At 34.2% G+C, this 23,401-nt stretch overlaps 1 protein-coding gene across 7 annotated transcripts in view; it reads right to left on the bottom strand.

Moving 5' to 3' along the window:
• NBEA (neurobeachin) overlaps window positions 1–23,401 on the bottom strand; it is a 505,018-nt gene that overhangs the window by 333,522 nt on the left and 148,095 nt on the right. For all 7 annotated transcript variants that reach the window (XM_064441021.1, XM_064441019.1, XM_064441015.1 and 4 more), the window contains exons 14-24: window positions 17,453–17,532; window positions 16,600–16,662; window positions 16,395–16,492; window positions 14,357–14,449; window positions 11,715–11,823; window positions 9,575–9,656; window positions 9,241–9,364; window positions 8,725–8,917; window positions 7,438–8,457; window positions 3,032–3,249; window positions 1,473–1,626 (exon numbers count right to left, since the gene is read on the bottom strand). In XM_064441021.1, coding sequence (XP_064297091.1) covers window positions 1,473–1,626; window positions 3,032–3,249; window positions 7,438–8,457; window positions 8,725–8,917; window positions 9,241–9,364; window positions 9,575–9,656; window positions 11,715–11,823; window positions 14,357–14,449; window positions 16,395–16,492; window positions 16,600–16,662; window positions 17,453–17,532 — 2,234 coding nt within the window. The remainder of the gene's footprint in view (window positions 1–1,472; window positions 1,627–3,031; window positions 3,250–7,437; window positions 8,458–8,724; window positions 8,918–9,240; window positions 9,365–9,574; window positions 9,657–11,714; window positions 11,824–14,356; window positions 14,450–16,394; window positions 16,493–16,599; window positions 16,663–17,452; window positions 17,533–23,401) is intronic.

Consider the following 23,401-nt stretch of genomic DNA (forward strand, 5'->3'; position numbering starts at 1 on the left):
GTTATTAAACATGACAGCCTAGACACCCTCTCTAGCTGTCAAAATCCTAAATGTTGAAGTATCACTAGAGCAATCAATATGCTTGCTCAGACTTCGGTATTTTGTTGTAAGCTGCAAACAGTCACTGCTGGAAGCAGACTGCTAAACCAACCGGGCCCTTGGGTTGACCCAGTAAGGAACCTTTGTAGTATGTGGACAGCTTGCTTTCATAATAGTAGTGCAGTACTGTAAGGCCTGCTGTAAGTGTTTTTATGCAGTGAAGAAGTTACAGAAACCTTCCAGTTTCAGATGCCTTCTCCCTTCCAATTAGCAGCTCTTGGAAATAAGAGTGTGAGACAAAGTCTTTTGTAATTGATGATAAGCACTGGACTACTTTGCCCTTCCAAGGCTGAGAAGAAATATATTCCTAACCAGTAGTCCATCCACTTTCTCCACAGCAGTTCAAGGATGTAAAAGTATTTGAAGTCTGGGAATCAGTATGAAACTTCTTTTCGCATTTATGATGAATAAATCCCCCTTCCTGCTAATGTTTATGGACAGGCAATGACGGGAATGGAAGGGAGTAAGCTCTCGCTAGATGGAAGTGATTATGAAATTATAACCTAGACAGTAACGGTTATTTCTATGTGAAGTTAATTTGAAATTATGTCAATTACTTCTCCCCACCCTCCCTGTACACCTGGGACAAAAGTAATCACATTTTTTAAAAATTTCACAGAGTAGGATTCATTCAGTTTGAAGCCAGCTACTGATCTTGCAGTGAATTAGTTCATTTCACAATTTAGTTTTCTTTTACTATCCGAAACAGATGGCAAAATTGAGCATTTAAGTAATACATACAGTCCCATGTAGTGGAGAAATACATGTGTAATACACAAATTTGAAAATGTAGCCTTTTTCGTCAGTGCATGAAAATCACTGCTGTTGTAGCAAGGCAGTATCAACACAATATTTTAACACATGGATGTGTTATTTATAAAGCTGTATCAGCTATCTACCTATACACACACACATATGTATATGAAACAAAGGTCAGGACCCACTGAAGGAAGAAGTAACAGAGTAGCAAGGGGATGGCTTCTGATATCATTTGGCATGCAAAGAAATGGTGACCATGCAAAACAGATTTATGAATATCAATAACTAGCCATCGTAAAGCATGTAGTTTTGTTACAGTAATCATGATTTGTAACCACGTTCCTAACAGTCTTGTCTTTCAAATGAAATATTAAATACCTATGAAATATTATTCTTACTTAGTCCTACTTCTCTCATAAAATTAGCATTTCAAATGCAAAATATTATAAACACTCTGTATATCAAAGTTGAACAGTTTCAATTATAAATTTAATTTTTTTTTAAGGAATTAGCAGAGAGGGGACAGGAGTCCCTACAGAAGACAGGTCAAATAGTGGTTTGTATTAGTAAAAACAATTTCTAATATGACCACTAGGTGGAAATATTGTACTTACAGTTGGGGATGTGGCTGCTGACAGCAATGGTAAAATTCCTCCACAAGCAATAATAATATTGTCTACCATCTGGGAAATGAGGTGTATTGTGTTGTGTACAAAAATAATATTTTCATTGCTATTGACAAAGTCCATCACAGACTTTGTGGAGTGACTGCAAGAACAGAAGAAAGGACGGATTAAAAACAATTTAAAAAAAAGTTTAGATAAATTCATTCTTTGCAACCAGACCATGAATGTTCCTCTGATATAAAGGAAAAATCTTGTCTACAAAACTTTGCATGTAAATTGTCTAAAAATATGAACAGGACAAGACTAATGAACAAATTGATTGCTATCTATTTTCACACTAGGATTAGTTTCAGATACCCAGATGAGAAAAATGGCTCATAACCTTTTATTCCCATCAACCAGTACTTCACTTCATAGGCAAGTTCTGTTGAAAGTAGTGGGGTTGTTTCTTCAGCGTGAAAGTTATTATTTAGTATTAATAGTTCACCATACTCCACCAGTGCCATTTGAAGCACCCTTGATGACAGCTAATGATAACACTTGATAGTGTTTTAAAGGAGAAACTTGATAATATGGTGATACCTTGATCTAATATTAACTTTATTAACTAGTATTAAATTTAGCATTAGCAATAGCTTTGCAAGCCACAGACGCTAATAAGATTAGCTGAAATCTCAGCAACTCCTAATTGAGTAAATATAAAACGTTGTATAAAAATTAAAGGCTTCAATTGAAAATATACAAACTGAACTTTAATCTCCAAGTATTACCTAAATGCGAAGTACAAACCCCTCCCACATATTTGGGGGGAAAAAAAAAAAAAAATCATCTGCTTCCTAGTGACTATCACAGAACAGTTCACCAAATTGGAAATAAAATGAAATATAAATTTGTCCTTGAAAATAACTATGCTCAAGTTTTCTTAAAAAGAACTACTCCATCCTGGAAATTAGATTAAATAGTGTCTGTTATTCCTAAGGGCTCTGATAACAGTAAGTTATTGACCATCTCTGTTAAAGTATACAAAAAACCTAGGAAATCGCATTGCTGTCATAAAATATAACATAACCACCAAGACTAAATACAACCAGGAGCTGGCATGCAAAACCAAATTTGTCAACTAGACAGAGTGATTCCTAAGAAAATGTTATAGGAAAAAGTTTTTATTTTTATGGTTTGCAGGTAGAGAAGCTTTTGTAATTGATCAGTTGAAAAAAATGGCCATTAGCAGACACACAAGTCTTCCTCATGTCTGAAACAGAAGCAGCAGATTCTAACACTAAACATAAGCTGAAAGAGCAGCTCAGTTTAGTTAGGCACGTATGAGTTATACAATCTCTCAAGAAAACAGAAATTGTTACCTGTGAAATAGAGCTGTTACAGCCTGGGAAGGGTGAAAGAGAAGATATAAGATATAGAAAGGCATTTCAGCTAACGCCAACTCATTCTCTTTCCACTTTCCCAGTAAAATCCTCTCTATAACACATCTAATTTTTCCTTGCTCATGGAAACTCAAAATAGGAGTTAAAGAAGAAATAACCACCTACCTTCTCCAAACATGTACATCTGTTTCTAGTGCAAAAAGCAAGTCTGTCAGGAGCCGCTGGTGCATAGGAGACCATTTAAACTCTGGAATACGAAACATAGTTGTGCGTGGGCCTGGACTAAACTGTCGTCGCTGCTCTTCTGTCATCGGCATTCCTCGAAATCCCAAGTCAACACGTAAATCCCGGTCTTGCTGGGTGACAGATCGACCCTGTACTGCCTACATCAAGAAGAAGTTCAAAGATCATGTTAACTTTTTGTCATTTCTTTTTTTAATGGATCACAGAATTTGAGAAAGGATGGGATAGAACTGGACTTGAGCAGAAACTATGTGAGATATTGATATTTTAAGGCAGGCAGCATCCTTCAGTAACGGAGCTGCTCCAATTCAAATCAATCAGCACTGAGGGGCTACAGCTGACCTTCCTTTCAGCCATTCACCAATGTTTTACACTCTGATTTTTCACTTGGAAGTATTACAGAAAAGACCAAATGCAGCATAGAGAAGGTCAGCAGTGACCAGACTTTTTCTTTTAAAGGTAACACCTGCTCTTTTGTGCTGAAAACACAATTTTCTTTGAATATTTGACTCGAAACATGGACAAACTACACAGTGACAGCTTCAAGGAATCAGTGTACATTTAGACAGCTCCTTATTTTTCAAAACTAATTTGTTTATCTGGTCTTTTTAAGCAGGATCATTAGAAAATCAAATCTAGTCTCCCAAATCTCATTTTGCCAATTTTGTTACACTGTTAATTGGTTAACAGTTTTATGGATCCTCAGGATGTTCTTTAGATTCTCCCAAAGGTGGTGGATGTGAATTTCATTCCCCTTCAATACCAACAGAGTTATGACTGTTTCCACTTGGTGATTAAAGACAAAAGTAAAAGACACATAGAGGATATGATGAAGAATACCATGAAGGAGAAAGTAGTACAGAACAAACATTTTGACTGAATTTGAGGCAAATATTCATAACAAGAAAATTACTTATAATGTGCAATGTCTCTGAAAGGAAGAAATACAAGGTCTGATCCTTGAAATTATTTTAAAGTTCCTTTAGATTAGCTTAAAAATGGCAAAATAGAAAATATACTTGCTTTGCTCACATATTCTTTTCCTGACCTCAGCATACTGTTTTAAATCTGGGCATTTAAAAGCAAAAAGACATTTATGAAATATTTGTGCTAGCAATGTAAACATGGACATGGCATTGGAGTTGAGCTGGAAAGCTTCTTAGATCTTTAGTCTGATTTTAATCTTCTGTAGCCAGCATTTTGAGAGCAGGGCAGGTTTCCTTCCTTCAGTTTGAACTATTGGGGTCCAAACTGTTACTGTTGCTTTCATCCCCTATGTTTTTCTTAAAGTTATTTTTAAATTATTCTTCTCTTTTCTTCTTAGACTTATCTAAGTTTTGAAATTTTTGCATGAATCTTCTGCATGGTGCTTTCAATTCTACTTTCAGTCTTTCCCAGTTGGGACCATAGGAAAGAGTTAATTTTATATTCTTCAATATTTGATCTGCTATTGATAAAGGCATTAACTCTTCTTAGAAGTAAGCAGGAGTTCCCACTTCTAATCTGTTGTGCAATTTGTTGCTTTCTTTCAGTCCCTTTGAACAAACGGCAGCTTACGTCTTACTAATAAGGTGGGGAGCTGATTGCAGATCTGATTTTGGAGAATTTGAGGTTAGCAACTCCATTCACATACCACTTGTTCTCTTTTGGGTACAACTACAGGTAGTAGTCATGTCAATAGCAGTAACGGCATCATAACTGTACCATAACAGGAGAGCTTTTATCTAGGTAATAATACTGTATTTGCAAGATACAGGGCTTTGATGTGCATTGCATAAATCACTATGAAACCCAACTATCTACACTTGGCTGGCCAGTCTTTAAGTCATTATCAGTGTTTTCAGTGGTCTCAAAGAGATCAAATCTAATGTGGCAGTTCCCACACATGCTGCAATCAAAACTCCAACCTCCAGCTCCAGGGTAGACATGTTAAAATTGACATTGCTCTTTACTAATGAAAACAATAATGCTTGATTTGTGTTTTATTTAATACATATTTCCAGCTTTTTTTTTTTATTAAGGTTTACTTCATTTAAACAGAAAAGATTTAACTATGGACAGCTTATAGTTCATAGGTTATTCTGAAACACCCAAAGAAGAGAATAGAAGATAACAACTCTGATGGTTACAGCTGATAATTGTTTTTAAGAAAATTATTTAAAAGAGATAATAATAGCTACAGACTTAAATAAATCATTGTAGTTTATCATTGATTTTAGTGGGAAATAACTGTAATTTAAGCAGTATATGGAGAATCAAGGGAGTGAACTTGTAGAGTCAGATCCTTGAAGAGCACACAGTTTGTAGATAATCTGCAGAGCTAAAAGATATGTTAGGAATTTTCTGAGTAACTAACAGTAAAACATTTGGAAAATATTTTTTTCTCCTATCTTACAATGACCTGACAAACGTTCATTAAGATTTATGTATCATTTTAATCCTAACAAATAATTATGGACTTGAGGAATTTACATTTTTATAATTCAACTGTTATAGGTGAAATTCATCAAGAAAATAGGTTAAAGAAACAAAAGTCCCAAAGTCACAGAGACAGGATTTTCTACTGTAGCTAGTACAAAGTCAGATTATCTTTTCCATTAAATATTTATACTACAAAATCACTGTATTCATGGGTGCATACACGTACATAGCAAATGAATACTAGTATTTCACTTGTCTTTTAGTCTTTAAACAAAAATCCACATTTCAAAATAAAAACTGACGGCTCCTTTTTCTTGCTATCATCCACTAATTCGATTTATCAGCTTCCATGGTATTAACCATCTTAACTGTAAGACATAACATAAGGTGTTTGGGAACTGATAGTAGATACACTATTTCTATTGAGAGCTTTCAGGGCTTGTTCTTTATTACACAGAATGCTTTTAAAAACAAGGATCCCTACACAATGCTTGATAGTCTGTCACTGATGTTATGAGGATTTTCATAGTTTTAAAAAAAATACAAGAGAACCCCAAACTTTTCTTATAATACCTGGTCTAGGGAATGCAAGAGCTCCATCTGCTTTTCTCTTCAAAACAGAGGTTCTTACCATAGAAGAGAGACTTAGAAGAGAGTGTTCTTTCTGTATGTCAGAACCCACTGGACTGAGTAACTGGGTTTTTTAAATTTCTTTTTTTAAAGAGAAAGTATCTGTTTTGGAAACCACAGATTGTTTAAATAAATTAAAATGTCCATTCACTGGAGTTTTTCTGAAAGTATTCTCCCCCTGAAGAACAAAGCAGGCAGGCTGATCTGTGTTCTTTCATCAGATGTCATGGACTTTGAATGCACTTGAGTGTATCTCTGAAACCTTTTCTTCTGTCGATTTGGTACAAACTACACAGTACCGGGCAGAGCAATTTTTGCAACTTTTGTTTGGCTCTTCTTCCATAGTTTCAGGAAGTCTGCTTGACTTTTAAATCCTAAAAGATAAATACTGGTGTACATACTGGACATATAGTCAGCTAGTAAAATCTTGATGGTGGTAAATTCTTTCACCTGGTAATATCCTTAAAAGCAATCTCTGATCATGTGCTACAGTCTCTGAACAATGCCAGTGACAAAATTAATTCTGTCCTTTAAAAATTCAAAGTGATCCTATATTTTGCTGTGTATACACAGTACAAATTCTTTCAAAGAGTAGACTTCTGCCTTGGCCTTCCCATTTTCAGAATGCTAAACCTTTCACAAAACCACTAAGTTTTCAGAAATTTTCAGAGGGAGACCTAGACAAGAAAGGATCTCCAAGAAGGAAGTAGATACTTCTTTTATTAATCATCTCTGGTCTGGAAATCAAATTGCAGTTTTTATTCTGCTATCCCTGAACTATGCTTTTCTTGTGCTAGGATCAAATATGGAGATTATTTATGCCAGCATTCCTGTACGGGAAGAAAGACAGTATACTAAAGTGCTGTAAGACTATCCTCTGAGACAGGTACAAGAGTAAAGCATACTTCAATGTGTATTTCATAGTAAAATATAGATATTTCTCATCTTAAGACATACTAACAAGAAAGTCTAAAGCAGAACTCCAAGAGTATCAGTTAATCTCTCCACAAGAACTAAGGAAAATGAATGAGCTAAGTTTTTTAAACTACAGCATCCACAATTGCAATGCATAGTTTCGATACAGACATGAAAGACTTCACAGTCCTTACACACGTTATGGCATTTTCAAAGCAAATAGGCTTGGAGGATGGAAACCTTTCATATAATTAAAGAACTATACTTCAGACCTCTCTCAGATCTCATACTATAAATTTATCCAGCAGCAACGCATAGGAGTTACATCAGCCACATACATAGCTACAGCACTTGAAACTTACCTGAGTTGTGGTAGTTGTCTGGATCTTCCGTATCTCCTTTCCTGCTTCCTTACCGTCATCAGATCTTTCTGTATCTGATATTATACTTCCTGCATCAACACTAGGTACAGTTTTGCTACCAGAAGACTCTGTCTCAAGAGCTGTGGCAGTCATTTCAGCATATTCTAATCCTTTAGATGATGAAGCCAACTCCCTCTCAGAAATGCTACTCATTCCATCTGAAGTTGTGTGAATCTTGAACTCCTTGTCCTCTACTATACTTGAAGCACATGTTATATCTACACTTCCCGTCATATGGGCAAGTAATCCCAAATCATCATTTACCCCAAGATGCATCTGTGTCTCTTGCACATTTGGAATAGAAATGTGATTACTTGAAAGTTCAGGTAGAAGTTTCTCCTCTTGACTAGGTATTTTATCAAAGAGAAATGAGGTACTGTTAGAAGAAGGTTCATCCTTCTCATCAGCCAGAGTTATTAATGGACCATTATCTTTTTCCTCATTCTTCTTAATAATACCCACACTTCCGTGAACATTGTTTTGCAGCTTCTCAACAGCAGCACTATATACATTATCTAGAAGAGATTCAACTTCTACAAGTGCACCGTTTTCTCCAGTTACCAGTGTCTCTGGTGATAAATCCATATCATCAAGTTTTACTTCAGTAGCTTCTACCTTTTCAGCTTTTATATCAACTAAAAGGTCATGAACTTCCACATGCACTCCTCCTCCTGGTCTCTCAGCACTTCCAAGGACATCATCTGACACCTTTGTAGCCATGAGCAAGTCCCTCGTATCTGTACTGACAGGGTAATCCGTTTCACTTTCTGGACTTTGGCTTTGTGAAAGGTCTTCTATCTCTCGAATTTCCATTCCACCTTTTGCTCCTGTTGTCTGAGAGGAAAGACCTGAGATAGTGCTCACATTCCCCTTCTTCCCCTTTTTTATGTTTTCTTCCTCTTGCCTTTGATACTCTTCGTACATTTTTGCTAGATACTCCTTGTGAGCCTCATATGTGACCTTAAAAAGAAAAGAACAGATTATGTGTATGAATATATGGTACATGAACTTGGACAAAAACGAACAAGAATCTTAACAACATATTACATACAGCTTACAAATTGTTTCACAGTAAAGGACCTACGACCAAAAAAAAATTGCCACCTTGACATGTATGGAGAAAGCCACCAGATGGCACTAAATCACTTTACATTTTATCTTACTATGTTGCTAGTCCCTTTGGGGGAGTTACCAGTATTAAAAAAACATTCACGAGGCATTTCTTACCTTGGAATGAGCTATAGAAAGAGTATCCACCCACACTCTCCAGCCTCCCCATTCATATTTTATTGCATGATACAAAAGAATACGGAAAATGTTGTAAACCATCTCTGTGATCTTCTGCTCTTCAGAGTTCTTGGGGTTAATATATCCCAGAGAAAACATCCAGTCCTGCCACACTGAACACTGAAGTAAACATCTAAAGTGAAATAATTAAGTCATAATATATCCAAATGAAGCTTCTTCATTTTAACATTATAATGGTTAAAATAGGAGGAAAATAATATGGAACATCTCCTCTGAAGAAACTTAAAAATACTTCAGGATGAATAAAAATTTAAAGTATATTCTAAACAGAAGAACTCAATATTAGTTGCCAAACTAAGAAAACCTACTACAGACCTATTCCATTTATTTTTTATATATTTCATTTAATATACAGTATAAAACTCTACACAGATCACAGCAGATTGCTATTGCCCACAAGTCAAGGATGAGAAAACACTATTTGTAGTGACATACCTTCTGTTCTCACGGCTATTACTAAAAAGTTTTATCATATCAGATAAGAACAAACGTCGAACTTCCATCAGCTCTGCGCTTGGTGTGGAGTTTTTTAACAGTGTTGCCACCACCTTAAGAATCACTTTGAAAGAATAAATTAGTTACGTAACAGATTTTTACAACATTAAAAAAAAAAGTTTCTGACAGCAACTACTGTAAGCAGTAATTGAAACCCGTATGTTTTTGAAATACACTAATGAATTGTTCTCACTTCCAGAACTATATTCTTTAAAAAAACCCACAACCTCTAGGCAACACATTTATTGTAACAAAAGTAATATATTGTCCTTACTTGGATTCTGAATTTTCACTGTAGAATCTGGCTCTGGATGCGGTTTATGAACAACTTGAGTGCATACTTGTTCCGTCAAAATCTAAAACACAATATTGAGTTCCTTTTACCATTTTTAATTAAACGCTACACATTTCTTTGTTCATTTTTAAATTTGTTAAGAACATTTACCATGACTACACTGTAACTTCATATAAAACATTTTGGTAAAACATTTTTATTCTTGAAGAATGGAAACGAGCAATTCGTCTATGCAGGGATCAAGATTTTCATGGATGTACAATGGCTGGTTAACTAACTTTTTAGTTAGCTGACTAAATACACAATAATGGTGTTTTAAAGCTATTTTATTCGTATTCTTCACAGTGTTATATAGTCACAGATCAAAAATTCTTTCATGAGCACTGAACATCCAAAGTTATTCTCATACATTCCATCCATAACCAAACCCAATATTTCTTAAAAGTGAGTTTGGTTTTCTCCAGCTAGGAAAGAGGAACAGTCACAGACAGCATTCCACATGAATAATGCTGGGGCTTGACATAATGAGCAAGACAGATCATTCTCCTGTTTCATGAATTGTACCTGACAAACTAATTAATCTGTTCTGAGGCAACACCGCAGACCTTTCACGCTGGGTTCTATGCATGCAACTTTATTTTTAAGAACAAGCTAAATATTTAAAAATATTAACATGGGGTTATCAATAAGTATATTCAAGCAAATTTATTTCAAAATAGAATAATTTCACTAGTAATTCTTATTTATTTTAAAGTTGAAATTTAGCTTATTCAGTAATCAATAATCAATAACCAATAACCAATAATCAAACTAATGTCAGCTGGGAACACAGTATCTTTGAATGGGTCTTTATGTATTAGTGCTTAAAAGAGAATGCAAATATGCCTTTGCTTTTTATGAGAGAACATGGAAAATATCTGCATCAGTTCCCTGGCAAATCTTTTGTACTTCATGCACTTAACTCCTTTTTCTCCTTCTCTGGCTATTTTTTTAAATGTAAATGTCTGTGGATGCTGGACTACATGAACACTTTAATTCTGTCATGGAGTTATATACTTTCTGAGACTAGCAATCACAGAAACTCTCAGAAATCTGAATGCAGCGACATCTAGAATGTGAGACCCAAGTGGTCAAACCACACAGGGCAAGCTTAGATAAATGCAATAAAAAAGAACTTAACATCTAGGTAAGTCATGGCAAAATAGATGACTCTTAGGTTTTTATAACGATAGGAGAACGTTTTCTACATCACCCAGAACCCTAAGGAGTGCTTGATATTTTAGTCTTCCACAACTTTTCTGGAATCAGTTCTCAGTATCTAGCCATTTACACCTATTAGTGACTGAAAAAAAAAAAAGCAGTATAATAAAAAAAAATACATTTCTACCTCATAAGATCCTAAGAAATTACAAAAGGCTCAATTCTAAGTCACCATTTTAAAAATAATTGAGGATTGGACATGATATTTGTGCATTTGCAGGGATGAGGACATGGGTTTCAACCAACTTGATATTGACAATATTTTGCCTTAACAAAATTGCTCATCATCAAAACTGAAGTTTCTACACGAGCCTGTCAGAGCAGTTGAATCCTTCAAGGTCACGTGCACCTCAAGCAGTATCTGTTACATAAAAGCAGCTGTGTACAGTTATCGTTTTGGCATACTATCAGCATTACTAGTTAAAAAACAGAAAAAGAGCACTTTTCGAAATTTTGTAAACTTGAAAGGAATGGCACAAAAAAAAAAAAAAAGAAAAAAGGCATCTCCCTGGCTCCACCACTATCCATTGCAGTGGGGGAGTAAAAGCTATGGCAGCTCTGCAGTAACTTTTTTTAAAATGTAAAATGATGAACATCCTAAATGGCAGGATCTTTTCCATCATCCTTTGAAATGCTGTAAGTGGAAAGTTTGACAGAGACTATGTGAAAATTATTACCTTGTTAATAAAATATCCAAAGCATGGCAAAACATTCTGAACCAAGAAATCCTGTCTTAAATTTTTTATCTAAAATGTTCTCAAAACACTTGAGAGTCAGGATTTTTGTAAAACACAGGGTCACAATATAATTATCATTATTTTTACAATACACATGACAATCTCTGTTTAATAATTTGTACCTCATAAAGTGTGTTATATGTTGTAACGGTCACTGTATTTGTATGCAGCATTAACCTCTCTCCCAGAAGAGTGAAAAGACTGTGAGTATGCATGATTTCAACCTTTCGTCTGGAAGAGAAAATAAAAATATAAGGAAAATGCCAAGCATGTTGGACATCTTAAGTAAATGCAAAAAACCCCAAAGCCAAATATTTTGATGTTGTACTAAAAAGTTCTAAAACTTGTTATTCTGTAAATATCATTAATTAAGCATCATTTAATATCTTCACCGATATGAATGCAATTGTAGTAATACACAAAAGTTCTCAGAATGCAATGATGTATTTGGGATAGGCTTTTGTATAAAATAAATAACACAGCTTATGTTACAATGCAAAGGAAATAAAATCGTGAAAAGTTATGAAATTCCAAGTGATTGAAGTGAATTTTATAGTTAGGAACAAAAACTACTCAAATCTTAAAAAGGGGAGAAGAAAGTGGCTCACATCAATGATTCCATCTACCCCAAAACAGTGCTCTTTATAATTTAGTTATAACATCATCAACACCGACTACTTCTCGTAAATTGCATCACTAAATTTATCTGCTACCGTAATGAATATGAAATAAAAAACTTTATTAAAAATAATAATCTATATTAAAGCAGCAGAAAAACAGGAAATAAAATACAATAAAGTTTCAGTAAAATTTTATGCATTCAAAAGTTAAGAAACTCCCTTTTCATGATTATTGATGATAATAACACAGGTTTAAATTACATAGATTCATTCTAGAATTTTGGAACTAATTATAATCAATTAAGTTATTCAGGCTCTCATCTAACACATTACTGTCACTTCTCCTAAGAATCAATTACCTCCACTCTATAGCTTAATCTGCGATGAATATATACGAACTACAGCAATGGTAACTGGTTTGGTAGCTACACATTTGTTATTAATACTGTATTGGTTCAGATTTCATAAATCATGTTATAACATCTCTTTATGCAATTCTGCTTTAGTGTATTAAAATACAATGTCTATTTCCTGTACTATGAAACAAAAATTTAAGTGCTTTACAGTTTTATGTGGTTTATAATTTTATAATCACTTAGAATTTCCTGTAGTTTACTACAGTTTTATAAAATCATGAGAGTGCACACATATATATGTGCACAAATAGGCACACCTCAAACACTAGGGGGAATTTTTACTTGCTGAGCATTTAGAGATGTTCGCAGGTCTGAAAATGTAAAAAACTTTGAAAGTTACACAGAATATTCAAGTAGATTTCAATGACTTCAATTACATGAAAAATAAAGTTATTTAATTTTGTGCTAAGTACATACTTTCACCCAACAATGGAAAATACACTAATACATCCATAAGGAGTGCATCCACGCTAAGGAGCGGGAAATGAAATTTCAGCTTCTGAAAAAACTCACTTTTCTTTTTCTATAATGTTCCACTGACAGAATTTGGTACTGGATAAGTGATACATATTTTAAACAAATGTACTTATTTGGACACAGCTATGCTTCTGCACAAGTCAAACCTTCATCTGGTGTATCTTAATCCAACTCCTATCAAAGTGAATGATTTTTAGTAAGTAATGTTTGAAAAACCCTTGGAGACTCTTGAGTGGACTATCAATTTGCTTTATTAATTCCCAAAACACTATTTGACTTGCTGGATTCAAAAAGAAAAATCCCATTTGGGAGCATATTCTCAGCTGTCTCTCAATTATGCAGTCATACTTTATCGATCTTAATGAGAAAAGCATGTCTAGCAATACCGCACTCTGACGGGACTCCCTAGCTCCTTTCCCTTCTAAGGAGGCTTTACATGATGGAGTCTCTTGTGAAGCACACGGTTAATTTTTATACTGCACAGTCTCCCACTAGAGTATTGTTGTAGGTTAACCCCAGCAGACAGTTAAACACCACACATAGAAGGGGTAAAGTGAGCAGTAGCAGACTGCACAGCACTGCATGTTTTTTAATTCTTTCTTAACACCAAAATATGGAAGATGACACCAAAGCTGTCTACTTCATGACACCAGTTCTTTTTAAATGTGAATGTTTCTTGCTGCCACATTTTAGATGTATTTCTAGCATAGTGGTACGTCCTTACCTCCTTTTTTTAATGATTATTTACTTAGTCTGTTCGCTTTTCCTTCTGAATCTTTCCCATGTGAATAACATATTCCTCTATTTCATTTTTCCCATAATTTTCAAGCTATTTTTAAAAGTACTGCCCTGAAACTTCTATTGCAATGACACTGAAAATTCCAGCAACAAACTTTTGGTGACACTCATGTGTTTCCTATCATCCTTAGCTGAATATACAATATACGTTTATAAAATGTCTTTTTGGAAAATGTTTTTCAACTGTTTTAAGACTTGAATTTCATATGCCAAATATCATATATTTGGCAGACAATCACTGTATGTTTTCAAATGTCATAGTAGTAACAAGTTAACTGGAAAATTAATTTTATTCCAATGTATAAAGGTGCAAATTATGAATATAAAAATATAACAATTTTATTTTAAGTAATTTTTGAAGACTGACAAAGAATGTAGAGTAATCATGACAAAAAGACAAGAAGAACTGTGAGCATAAATACACCACTATAACAATTTTAGAACTATACTTACTTATGACCCAAGTGTTTAAGAAAATAGCCAAGGACCTTCAAAGCTTGCACCCATATACTCTCACTTTTGGAAGCCAATAATTTATAAATTACTCTAAAAAAGAAAAACAAATTCAACAAGTTTCTACAGTTTATTACTAAACATTACATATATAGATTATATTTCACTGAAAAGGGGTATTTCTTAATAATAAAATGATAAAACCAGCAATTTACACAAAATGGAAGGATATCCTGAAAGCACCAAGCACAGCATAAGAGTTTGATTATGAATTCTTTAGGTTAAAGACGTGCTGTCTTTTGGTTCAGTTCAATGTTTTATAATAAGAAAAAAACAACCTTCTCTCATACTTCCACCTTGGAACAACCACATAAAAGAGAGCCTGAGCAGCTGCAGCTTAAGACAAGAGTAGCAGATTGGAACACATAAGGTCACATGCTGGAGTTTCTTGGAGTACCTGGATGCTACTGAAAATCTTTCACTCTTAAAAACCATACTCAATATACTTTTTAAACTGGATAGGGTTCCTGCATTTAATCACAGGATGTTTATACTGAAATATTTTTTGTCAAAAGTAACATATGGCAATATGTTACACAAAATTCCATACACACCTATAACGCTACATCTTCATTGCATCAAAATTTGAAGTAGAAAAAAAATGCACCCCATGTTTTTAAATCCTGTCTGAAAAAGGCTTCAAAATTTAACTAATTTATTGCTTATTTAATGAATACAATTGATTTGAGCACAAATTCTACAGTCTTTCAGAAAGGAAACCAGTCTTGATTGTAAGACACCAAGAGACAGAAAACATTAGCCTTCCCCTGTTCTTGACCAAATTTTTAAAGTTATATTTTAGTTTCCCCTTTCAATTAGCTGAGCTTCAGCTTTTAGCTTTTTAGTCTTTCCCCCCTCGAGAGTGCTTTAGCAGACAGTGTCTTCACCTTTTGAAAGGATTTATGCCATTATCAAATTACCTCTGAGGTTTTTTTGGCCTCTGATAACCTAAGCAGACGAACCTCTAATTCTATGCAAGGGTTGTGTTTTTTTTTTTTAACACTTAAATGTTGCAATTCTGTGCATTCTCTCCACTTTTTCAACACAGACTTTTAAACACAGAGACTGCACCATCTAACAATTTTAATATTGGTACCATAAATGTTACATAAAGACGTCTTAAATCCTCCCAATCAGTCTTACCCTTCTTTGAAAGGTGTCAAGAATAGAATCCTGTCTGAAGACAGACAACTAAACTATAAAACAGAAAAAAAAGTCCTAACTGTGAGTACAATGACTCTTCCCTTCAGCTAGCACTGTCATTCAAACAGTTTTAAATACAAGTATTTGAATGGAGATCTTAGTCTTGTGGCAAAAGGAAGCTTGAATTTATCAGGTTGTAGATGGTTTTTCCCCCATTTTACAAGCCCTTTGTATTTTCCAAGGTATTTTCAGAACATCACAAAATAAAATTCTGTAGTAAATATTAAATTATTAACATGAAAATTATAAATCTCTGAAAAAATTGCATTACCAAATTAGGCATAAGAAAGAACAAAAATACCACTGTTTTAGGAATTACCAGTTATTAATTTTACTGTCAAACTGGTAAACATATGAATTGCACAGATAGGTATTTTTAAGCTTTTCAGAGAGGATTTGAGAGATTAGGGCATGATATCTCTTGCTCTCCTCTTCCCTCCAGATTATGTTAAACATCTGAAGACAGAATATTAAAAATGATTCTCAGGTAGATACTTGGCTTTTTGATGTATCTTGTAAATTACATATTCTATTTGAGATTGAGAAGCAAGAACAAATACATTTACCTTCAAATATCATAATGATAACCTTAAGTGGAAATTCTTTTCCTCCAACCTAACAAAACCACTCTGTTTCTGACAAAAAAAATATAGCCTAAGTTAATAAAACTGTAGTTGAAATATCAGCAAGTTTGATATCTATGTGAAAAAGAAGCAATCTGGAGAGTAATGATACTGGAACTACTTTTAAGTATTTTCTCACTTCACTGTCTTACCGTATTCCATTTCTCTGATCAAAGGCAGGTATCATGGATGCTGGATGTTCAGACATTAGTGCCACTAGCAGCTGCAGCACGTCATGAATATTTTCATCCTGTATGACAAGCATCAATGTTATTCTACAAACTAGCCTCAACAGCAGGCTTCCCATAGAGCTGGTACAATTGGTTACAGTAAAAGATAGTAATTAAAGAAATGTACCTCATGCATTGTTAGTAAGTAATTTAATATGCTCTGCAGTTCATCTTCTTTCACTCCTCGATCCTTAAAAAAAAAAAAAAAAAAGAGGGGCACTATTCAGAGAAAATACATTTTTTAAGTTTGGCTCAAGAAAAACTTGGACTAAGTCAAACAATCCTACAATTTTTTGTATTTAAACTCAAAAGACTAAATTTTCTCTTTCATTCAATTGCTTTTCCTTATCACATTGACAATTTGAAACAGCATGAAGTCAGCCTTCTACTCCTGCTGTTCCTGAAGGATTCTTACAGTGTTGGCCCTCATTCTCTAAACTGTTACTGCCACTCCTCCAATCCCTGACACAGAACAGAAAAAACAGGAGGAATAAGCTAGGCCAGAAAATACTGGGTTTCAGTCTAGTCTCAAATGACATACTATACCTCAAAGACTAGCATTCAGACAGAGAGAGTCCCAGACCACTTCAGTCAGTGGTAAAACCACAAAGAAAAAGGATAAAGCAATAAATAACTTAACAACTGCCATTCCGTTTTTCATCTGATTAATCATGCAACTATCTACCATCATATAAAAAAACCCAAATACCTGAAAGATTCTTTGGTGTCATATACTGTTTCATGCAAGTATATATACAGTGCATACATATAAAACATATATGGCATAGTTTGGTGAAGTTAATAAGAAATTTTGTACAGATTTACTACCTTTATGTTGATTAGAAGTAGGTACATGAACATTAAAATTAGCCAGAAACAGATACAATACCTGTGGTTATTACATATTTACTACTATTAAAGATCCTATTACATGTATATAGCAGATTTCAGTGCTTTCTATCTGGAATAGACTGTTTTACCTTCAATATAAGTTGTTTTAAAAACAGCAGCATAAACGCCCTTAGTGATATGATTTCTTTCTGTGAGGGCCGAGGACCATCTGGAAGAAGCAAAATATACCATTTTAAAATATAAATTAATTCCCTGAATTACTGCAGCTTCTTAAGGAAATCACTGTTCCTACAACAAATTTAGTATTTTATTCATTATATAAAAGTTCATATTTGCAAATGATATCATTTATAACCTTTCAGAATCCCATTCTACAACACTAGCATACATAAGTGTGATGTTTCTTTTCTAAAAATAGAAATCCATTTATATATATATATAATTTTTTTAAAACAAAGACTGAGGAAGGTAAAAGGCAGTAATCAGGTCTAGACTCACACAATTAAATTAAGGTATATATTCTGTAGGTGTCTTCATATGAGCCAGGAGTTTCAAATCCCGATATAAGCAACTGCTGTCTTTATTGACTAGGTCTACTCAACTGATCCAACACCAGTGCCCAATTCAGGATAAAAATTATTAGTTCTATTGACTACATTTTTTTGAATCCCACTGAAAACAATGGGAGCTTAAATACCTAGTACAAGCTACTCTGTGGACATGTAAACTTAAAAGGTTCTGAATACAAAGTTGAATCTCACCTAAAATACATGGTAACAACTTGGAATAACTAAGCCACTAAGTTAAATACGATCTGAATGAAATAAAACAGATAAAGGATTAATGAAATGTTAGTGGTGGCCATTACCTGTAGCAGAAAGTGGAGCTATTTAACCAAAGAGAAACTACCATCTGAAGAAAATATTAAATTTAAATGAGAAAAAAAAATCTGTAATCCATAATACTTTAAACGATTGTGCTTGAGGAAGCACATTAGAAAAACAGAATTATCTAAAAAACTGAATAAGGAACAGAGCTTGAACAACTACATTCACTTAAACCTTGCTCTAATGTATTTTCCATTTTCCCCTTTCATAAATAGTTAAGGTTGAACTGAAAATTACTTTTTTATGTTCCCACTTTTTAAACATGTATCACAGACAGTTTTAAATTTTGCATAGTGAAAATAAATGTAGCCTAATCTACTTTTTCATCAAACCATTTCATCTTATGCTGATAAACATGTATCAAAGCTTACTAGCACTCTATGTCTCAGTATTATTTCCAATACAGATGAATGTAACCTTTTGATGAAGAGTTTTTTTTTATAGTCACTGGTGCCACTCTTCAAAGTGAAGCCACCGCTATACACACAGTAATTCAAGCTTGCAACAAGAGCAAACCTGAAGGTAAGTTACATTTGTTTGACTAGCAGGAACAAAAAGAGTTTTCTTCCCTCTTTAGGAGTGGAGATAGAGAACTGGGTACTTTTCAGAAAGAAGCAAAAAATCTCAACCTCCCCCACCATCATATGTAAAAACAGTAAGGATATTATTGTAAAAAATCTATTATATAGGCTTTAAAGATATGGGAACATTTTATATCCCTACATTCTAATGGCACCATGAAACATCTATTGCCCATTGTAAAAAAAGAAGCTAGATTTTTTGGTACTAACTGCAACTACATTGAATATGGCATGTGTTTTTATGGCAATGGGGTGCTTCTAGCCAACAGCTATTTTTTTTTCCTAATTCAAATGCAGATTCAATTCTAGCTGCGTCACAGAAATCTGCTTCTTTGCACACCCTCTTCCCTGCTACACCTTATTGGGATTCAATATTGGAAAATATCTGAAAACCAGGCCTAAAGACTGGAGGCATTTTTTTCTTTTCTGGAAGACTGTAATTATGGAAACAGAAAACACAGCACTAAGGCAATGGGAAGCTCTGCAAAGGATTTCAGCAACAGATATTTTAAGGAAGGAATAAAAAGAAGATACCCCAAATTAACCAGAAACCTGTTTAAAGATAACTGAGTTTCATACTTCTCTTTCACATACACAGTACATTCTCTGGAGATGTGCGAGAACCCTGAAAAGGGTTCTTCAACATGCAAAAGGTACAAAAAGTGTTCTTGCTTGCAAGTTACATGCCAGGGAGGCAAAATGATGTTTTTTCTTTCAGTCCTCCAGTACTATTATTTCTTGTATTTTCATTGTGTCTTGAAGCTTCACTGCATTAGAATCAGAAAAAGGGGACAGCCACTGCCCAAAAGACTTTATTAGTTTGAAAAATTGACAGAGGACTGGTAGAGAAAAATAAGAGAGCCTGGAGAAACTGGAGGCTGTGTAACCACAACAGACAGCTACAAATAGTGGAGGAAAGGACTGCAGCAATAATAATGCAACAGTCATATGATACAGATTGACTGGAAATAATCTAGGAAGTTGTAAAGTTACATAAAATGGATTTGCCACTATAACTGTTATGTCATCACACTTTTTGGCTTCATTACTAGTTGAAGAACGTTATTACTATTTGAAGGTTTATAAAACAAATGTATTATTGACCAAACAATGGTACAATTTATGCTATAATTAAAAATATACATTATACACACATATACTGAGGTAAAGAGAGACAAATGGATCTTGGTTTTCAATTCAAACATTGAAAGGTATTTTTCTTTACTATTTATTAATCTTTGTGCCCATCACTGGATATAATCCATTCAGGGTCACCATCACTCAGAAGCTGATAAACAGCACTACTAAAGACTAAATCAAAACCCAAACCAAATCAACAACAAATATAATCCTTTTAAGATATCATACGGTGGCCATAAGTCCCTAATACAAAATATCAACATTCTTGTTAATTGGCAAAGAGAAAGGATGTCTTTCTTATCCCACACCACGATGAGTCACTAAATCGTTTCCTGCTTTTAGATTCTTTATGTATTTATTGCAGATAGCACATGATTTGCATCAGATTTTTTTAATATACACTCATAATGAGAGTTAACCAGCTTTACCCAGACAAAAATAAATGAAAAAAATTTATCCAATTCATCCTTGCAGCACAGAGCAATTATAGCAACATAAACCCGAACTAATTAAGAGGGAACAAGCAAACATATTCACAGAGTAAAGTACAATCAGTACTGGTGTAAAAAACTGATTGGGAGCTTTGAATAACAAAAATAATGATTTCTAATCCTGTCTTTGGAAATAAAACATTGTGTTATCAGTTCTACAAGCAACCAAATGCAACACACTTCCTTCCAGCTTTTTTATGTGTAAAACCCATGATTTTTCTGCTCTCCTTAAATTAATAAAACACAATACAGATAGCAGAATCTGATCTCCATGCATGCATAAATAACATCACATGTGGACCACAGGAGGACCTACTTTTTATCTTACTATTGAAAAGCTAATGAGAACTGAGTTCCATTCTAACCCAGCCCTTGACATAATTCTGTGCAACTTCTTCTATCCACAAAAAAACCCCTACAGTTCCTTTCTGCTTATAAAAATTTTCATAATTCCTTCTTTTCTAGCTCATGCTCAAAAATATTGGACATTAAAAATGTTCTTGAAAATTCTATTTAATATGAGTTAACTTGGACATTAACAATTATATGTTCTCTAGCAGGAGGCAAGATACTGCTCATAAAGGTCCATTCAGAGTAAGAGTTGGGAAGAACAGGGGAAACACTAGTAGAGAAGAAAAAGAAATACTTGGCCAACAGCTCAGGAATGAACTACACTACTCAGCAGCCTGAAACTTAAATGCATATTTCTCTTGCATAACAATGAAGTCTCAAGTATTTCATAGGGATACTCCACAATTCCAAAGTCCAAAATTATGATTAAGCACAATAAATTTTTGAGAGTTGTTAACACTGAGTATCCTAAGTTATTTTTTCTTAGGGAAAAAACTCCACAATATTTCATTTATTTTTCTGTTATTGCCTTCATTTTATGCTTCCTCATTACTGCACCACTGTTGGTCCATCAGTATTTTCAGAGAATGCCAGGCAGTTAGTAAGTAATTCCAATATAGTTTTTTCAAGGCACAAATATCCTGGTGGGCTTTAGTAAGTTCTCCCTTAAATTTCCAGAAACTGTACATTGAAATAATTCAGCAACATGGAGATTTTTTTTTTTAAATACATAAATGTTTTATTTTTCTTTAAAAAGGTTAATAAAGAAAAGAAACTATCCAACAGTTAGTACACATCCAAAGATGAAAATAAAAAAATGTGTTTAAATTTTTTCTGTTGCTTTGATATTAAAAATATGCATTGTTTTCTCCTTCTGAAAGACACTCACAGATTGGCTTTTCTTTAAATATTAGTCTAGTATATATTTTGAAAAGATTAAACTTCAAAGAAGAACAAAGATTGGTAACATAACACTAAGATGTCTCTGGCAGCTTTAAGTATTATCATTGAAATGCACCATCTACCATAGCAAGATAAAAAGTTAATTCTTTCCCAACTTATCCTCTTACTTATTCCCAAAATCTGCAAAAGGAAATAATTACAGAAGGAATCAATATAATTTTAAATAATTTTTACTCAATTGCTTGCTTCACTGTATCTTTAGATGCTGCAACTGTTGGGCAACCCTATGGTCTTCTCCCACCTTCACTTCTTATTCTGGGTGATTTAAACAAATGTTAAAGGCATGCATGTGGCAAACCAAGAGAATAGCCATAACCATAGTTCAAGTGTAAAACGTAAAAGAAAAATAAAGTTTAGGGATTCCTTCTGGTGGAAATTGGTTTGACTTCTGCTCTTTCTGACATAAGAATTATTTCACATGTTTACTTTTCATATGGTCTTAATAAAACACAAGTCACTTTTGCCCTCCCACATATTTATAATTGTGAATTTAATTTAAAAATAACACAAAAAAGGAAGCAAAACTTATAATTTTAAACAGAAAACTTGCCTCCACTATATAGATCTATATCTAAAATGTAAAACCTAATAAGAATAATTATCAAGCAAGTTGATAAGTATACATTCCTTCAGAAGGAAACAAACCATTATGAATTTAGCATACTGAATCCAAGAAGAAATACCTTTTTGAAACAGGAAAGCAACAATGAAAGAGGAGATAAAAAAACAAACTGAAATAAATATTTGAACCTTTTAAATAATTCAAAATAATGGGATGCACCCATCCTATTTTATAAGCTGAATATCAGGAGAAGCAAGGGGGGAAATTTCATTTTTTAAGAAAAGAGCATTAGCCAAATGGGAAGATTCTATATTAAGCTACTTTGGTTTTAAACAAGGTATACTGAACTGTCAGTACAGAAAACTCACAGATTTTGTGCTTTATTAAGACAAGGAAAGGCAATAAAACCTTGAAGCAGAGTAACTTTCTGCAAGTAATAGTAAATTAAACTACGAATGTTAAAAAGTGTTTCAGTATCTGCGTAAAAATTGATATTCCTAGATGACAAGAAAGCACAACAGTACTACAATGTCTGCATGAATAAGCTTACTTCCTAATATGAGGATGAAGGCCAATGCCCACTTGGAACTAAATCTGGCAAAGGATGTCAATGATAACAAGCAGGGCTTTTTCAAATACATCAACAGTAAAAGGAAGACTGGGGAAACTGTGGGCCCACTGCTGAATGCGGGGGGTGCCCTAGTGACACAGGATGCAGAGAAGGCAGAGTTACTGAATGTCTTTGCTTCCATCTTCACTGCTAAGGCTGGCCCTTGGGCATCCCAGCCCCCAGAGGAGAGAGAGAAAATCTGGAGAAATCAGGAATTCCCCTTGGTTGAGGAGGATTGGGTCAGAGATCACCTATGCAAACTGGATACTCACAAATCCATGGGCCTCACCTCCATCCCTGGAAAGGTGATGGAAGAGTTCATCCTGGAGGTCATCTCCAGACATGTAGAGGGCAAGAAGGTTCTCAGAAGTAGTCAACATGGATTCACCAAGGGAAGATCATGCTTGAGCAACCTAATACCCTTCTATGATGGCATGACTGGCTGGGCTGATGAAGGGAGAGCAGTGGATGTTGTCTATCTTGACTTCACTA

Source organism: Phalacrocorax carbo, chromosome 1 (assembly GCF_963921805.1).
Source record: "Phalacrocorax carbo chromosome 1, bPhaCar2.1, whole genome shotgun sequence".
NCBI lineage: Eukaryota > Metazoa > Chordata > Aves > Suliformes > Phalacrocoracidae > Phalacrocorax > Phalacrocorax carbo.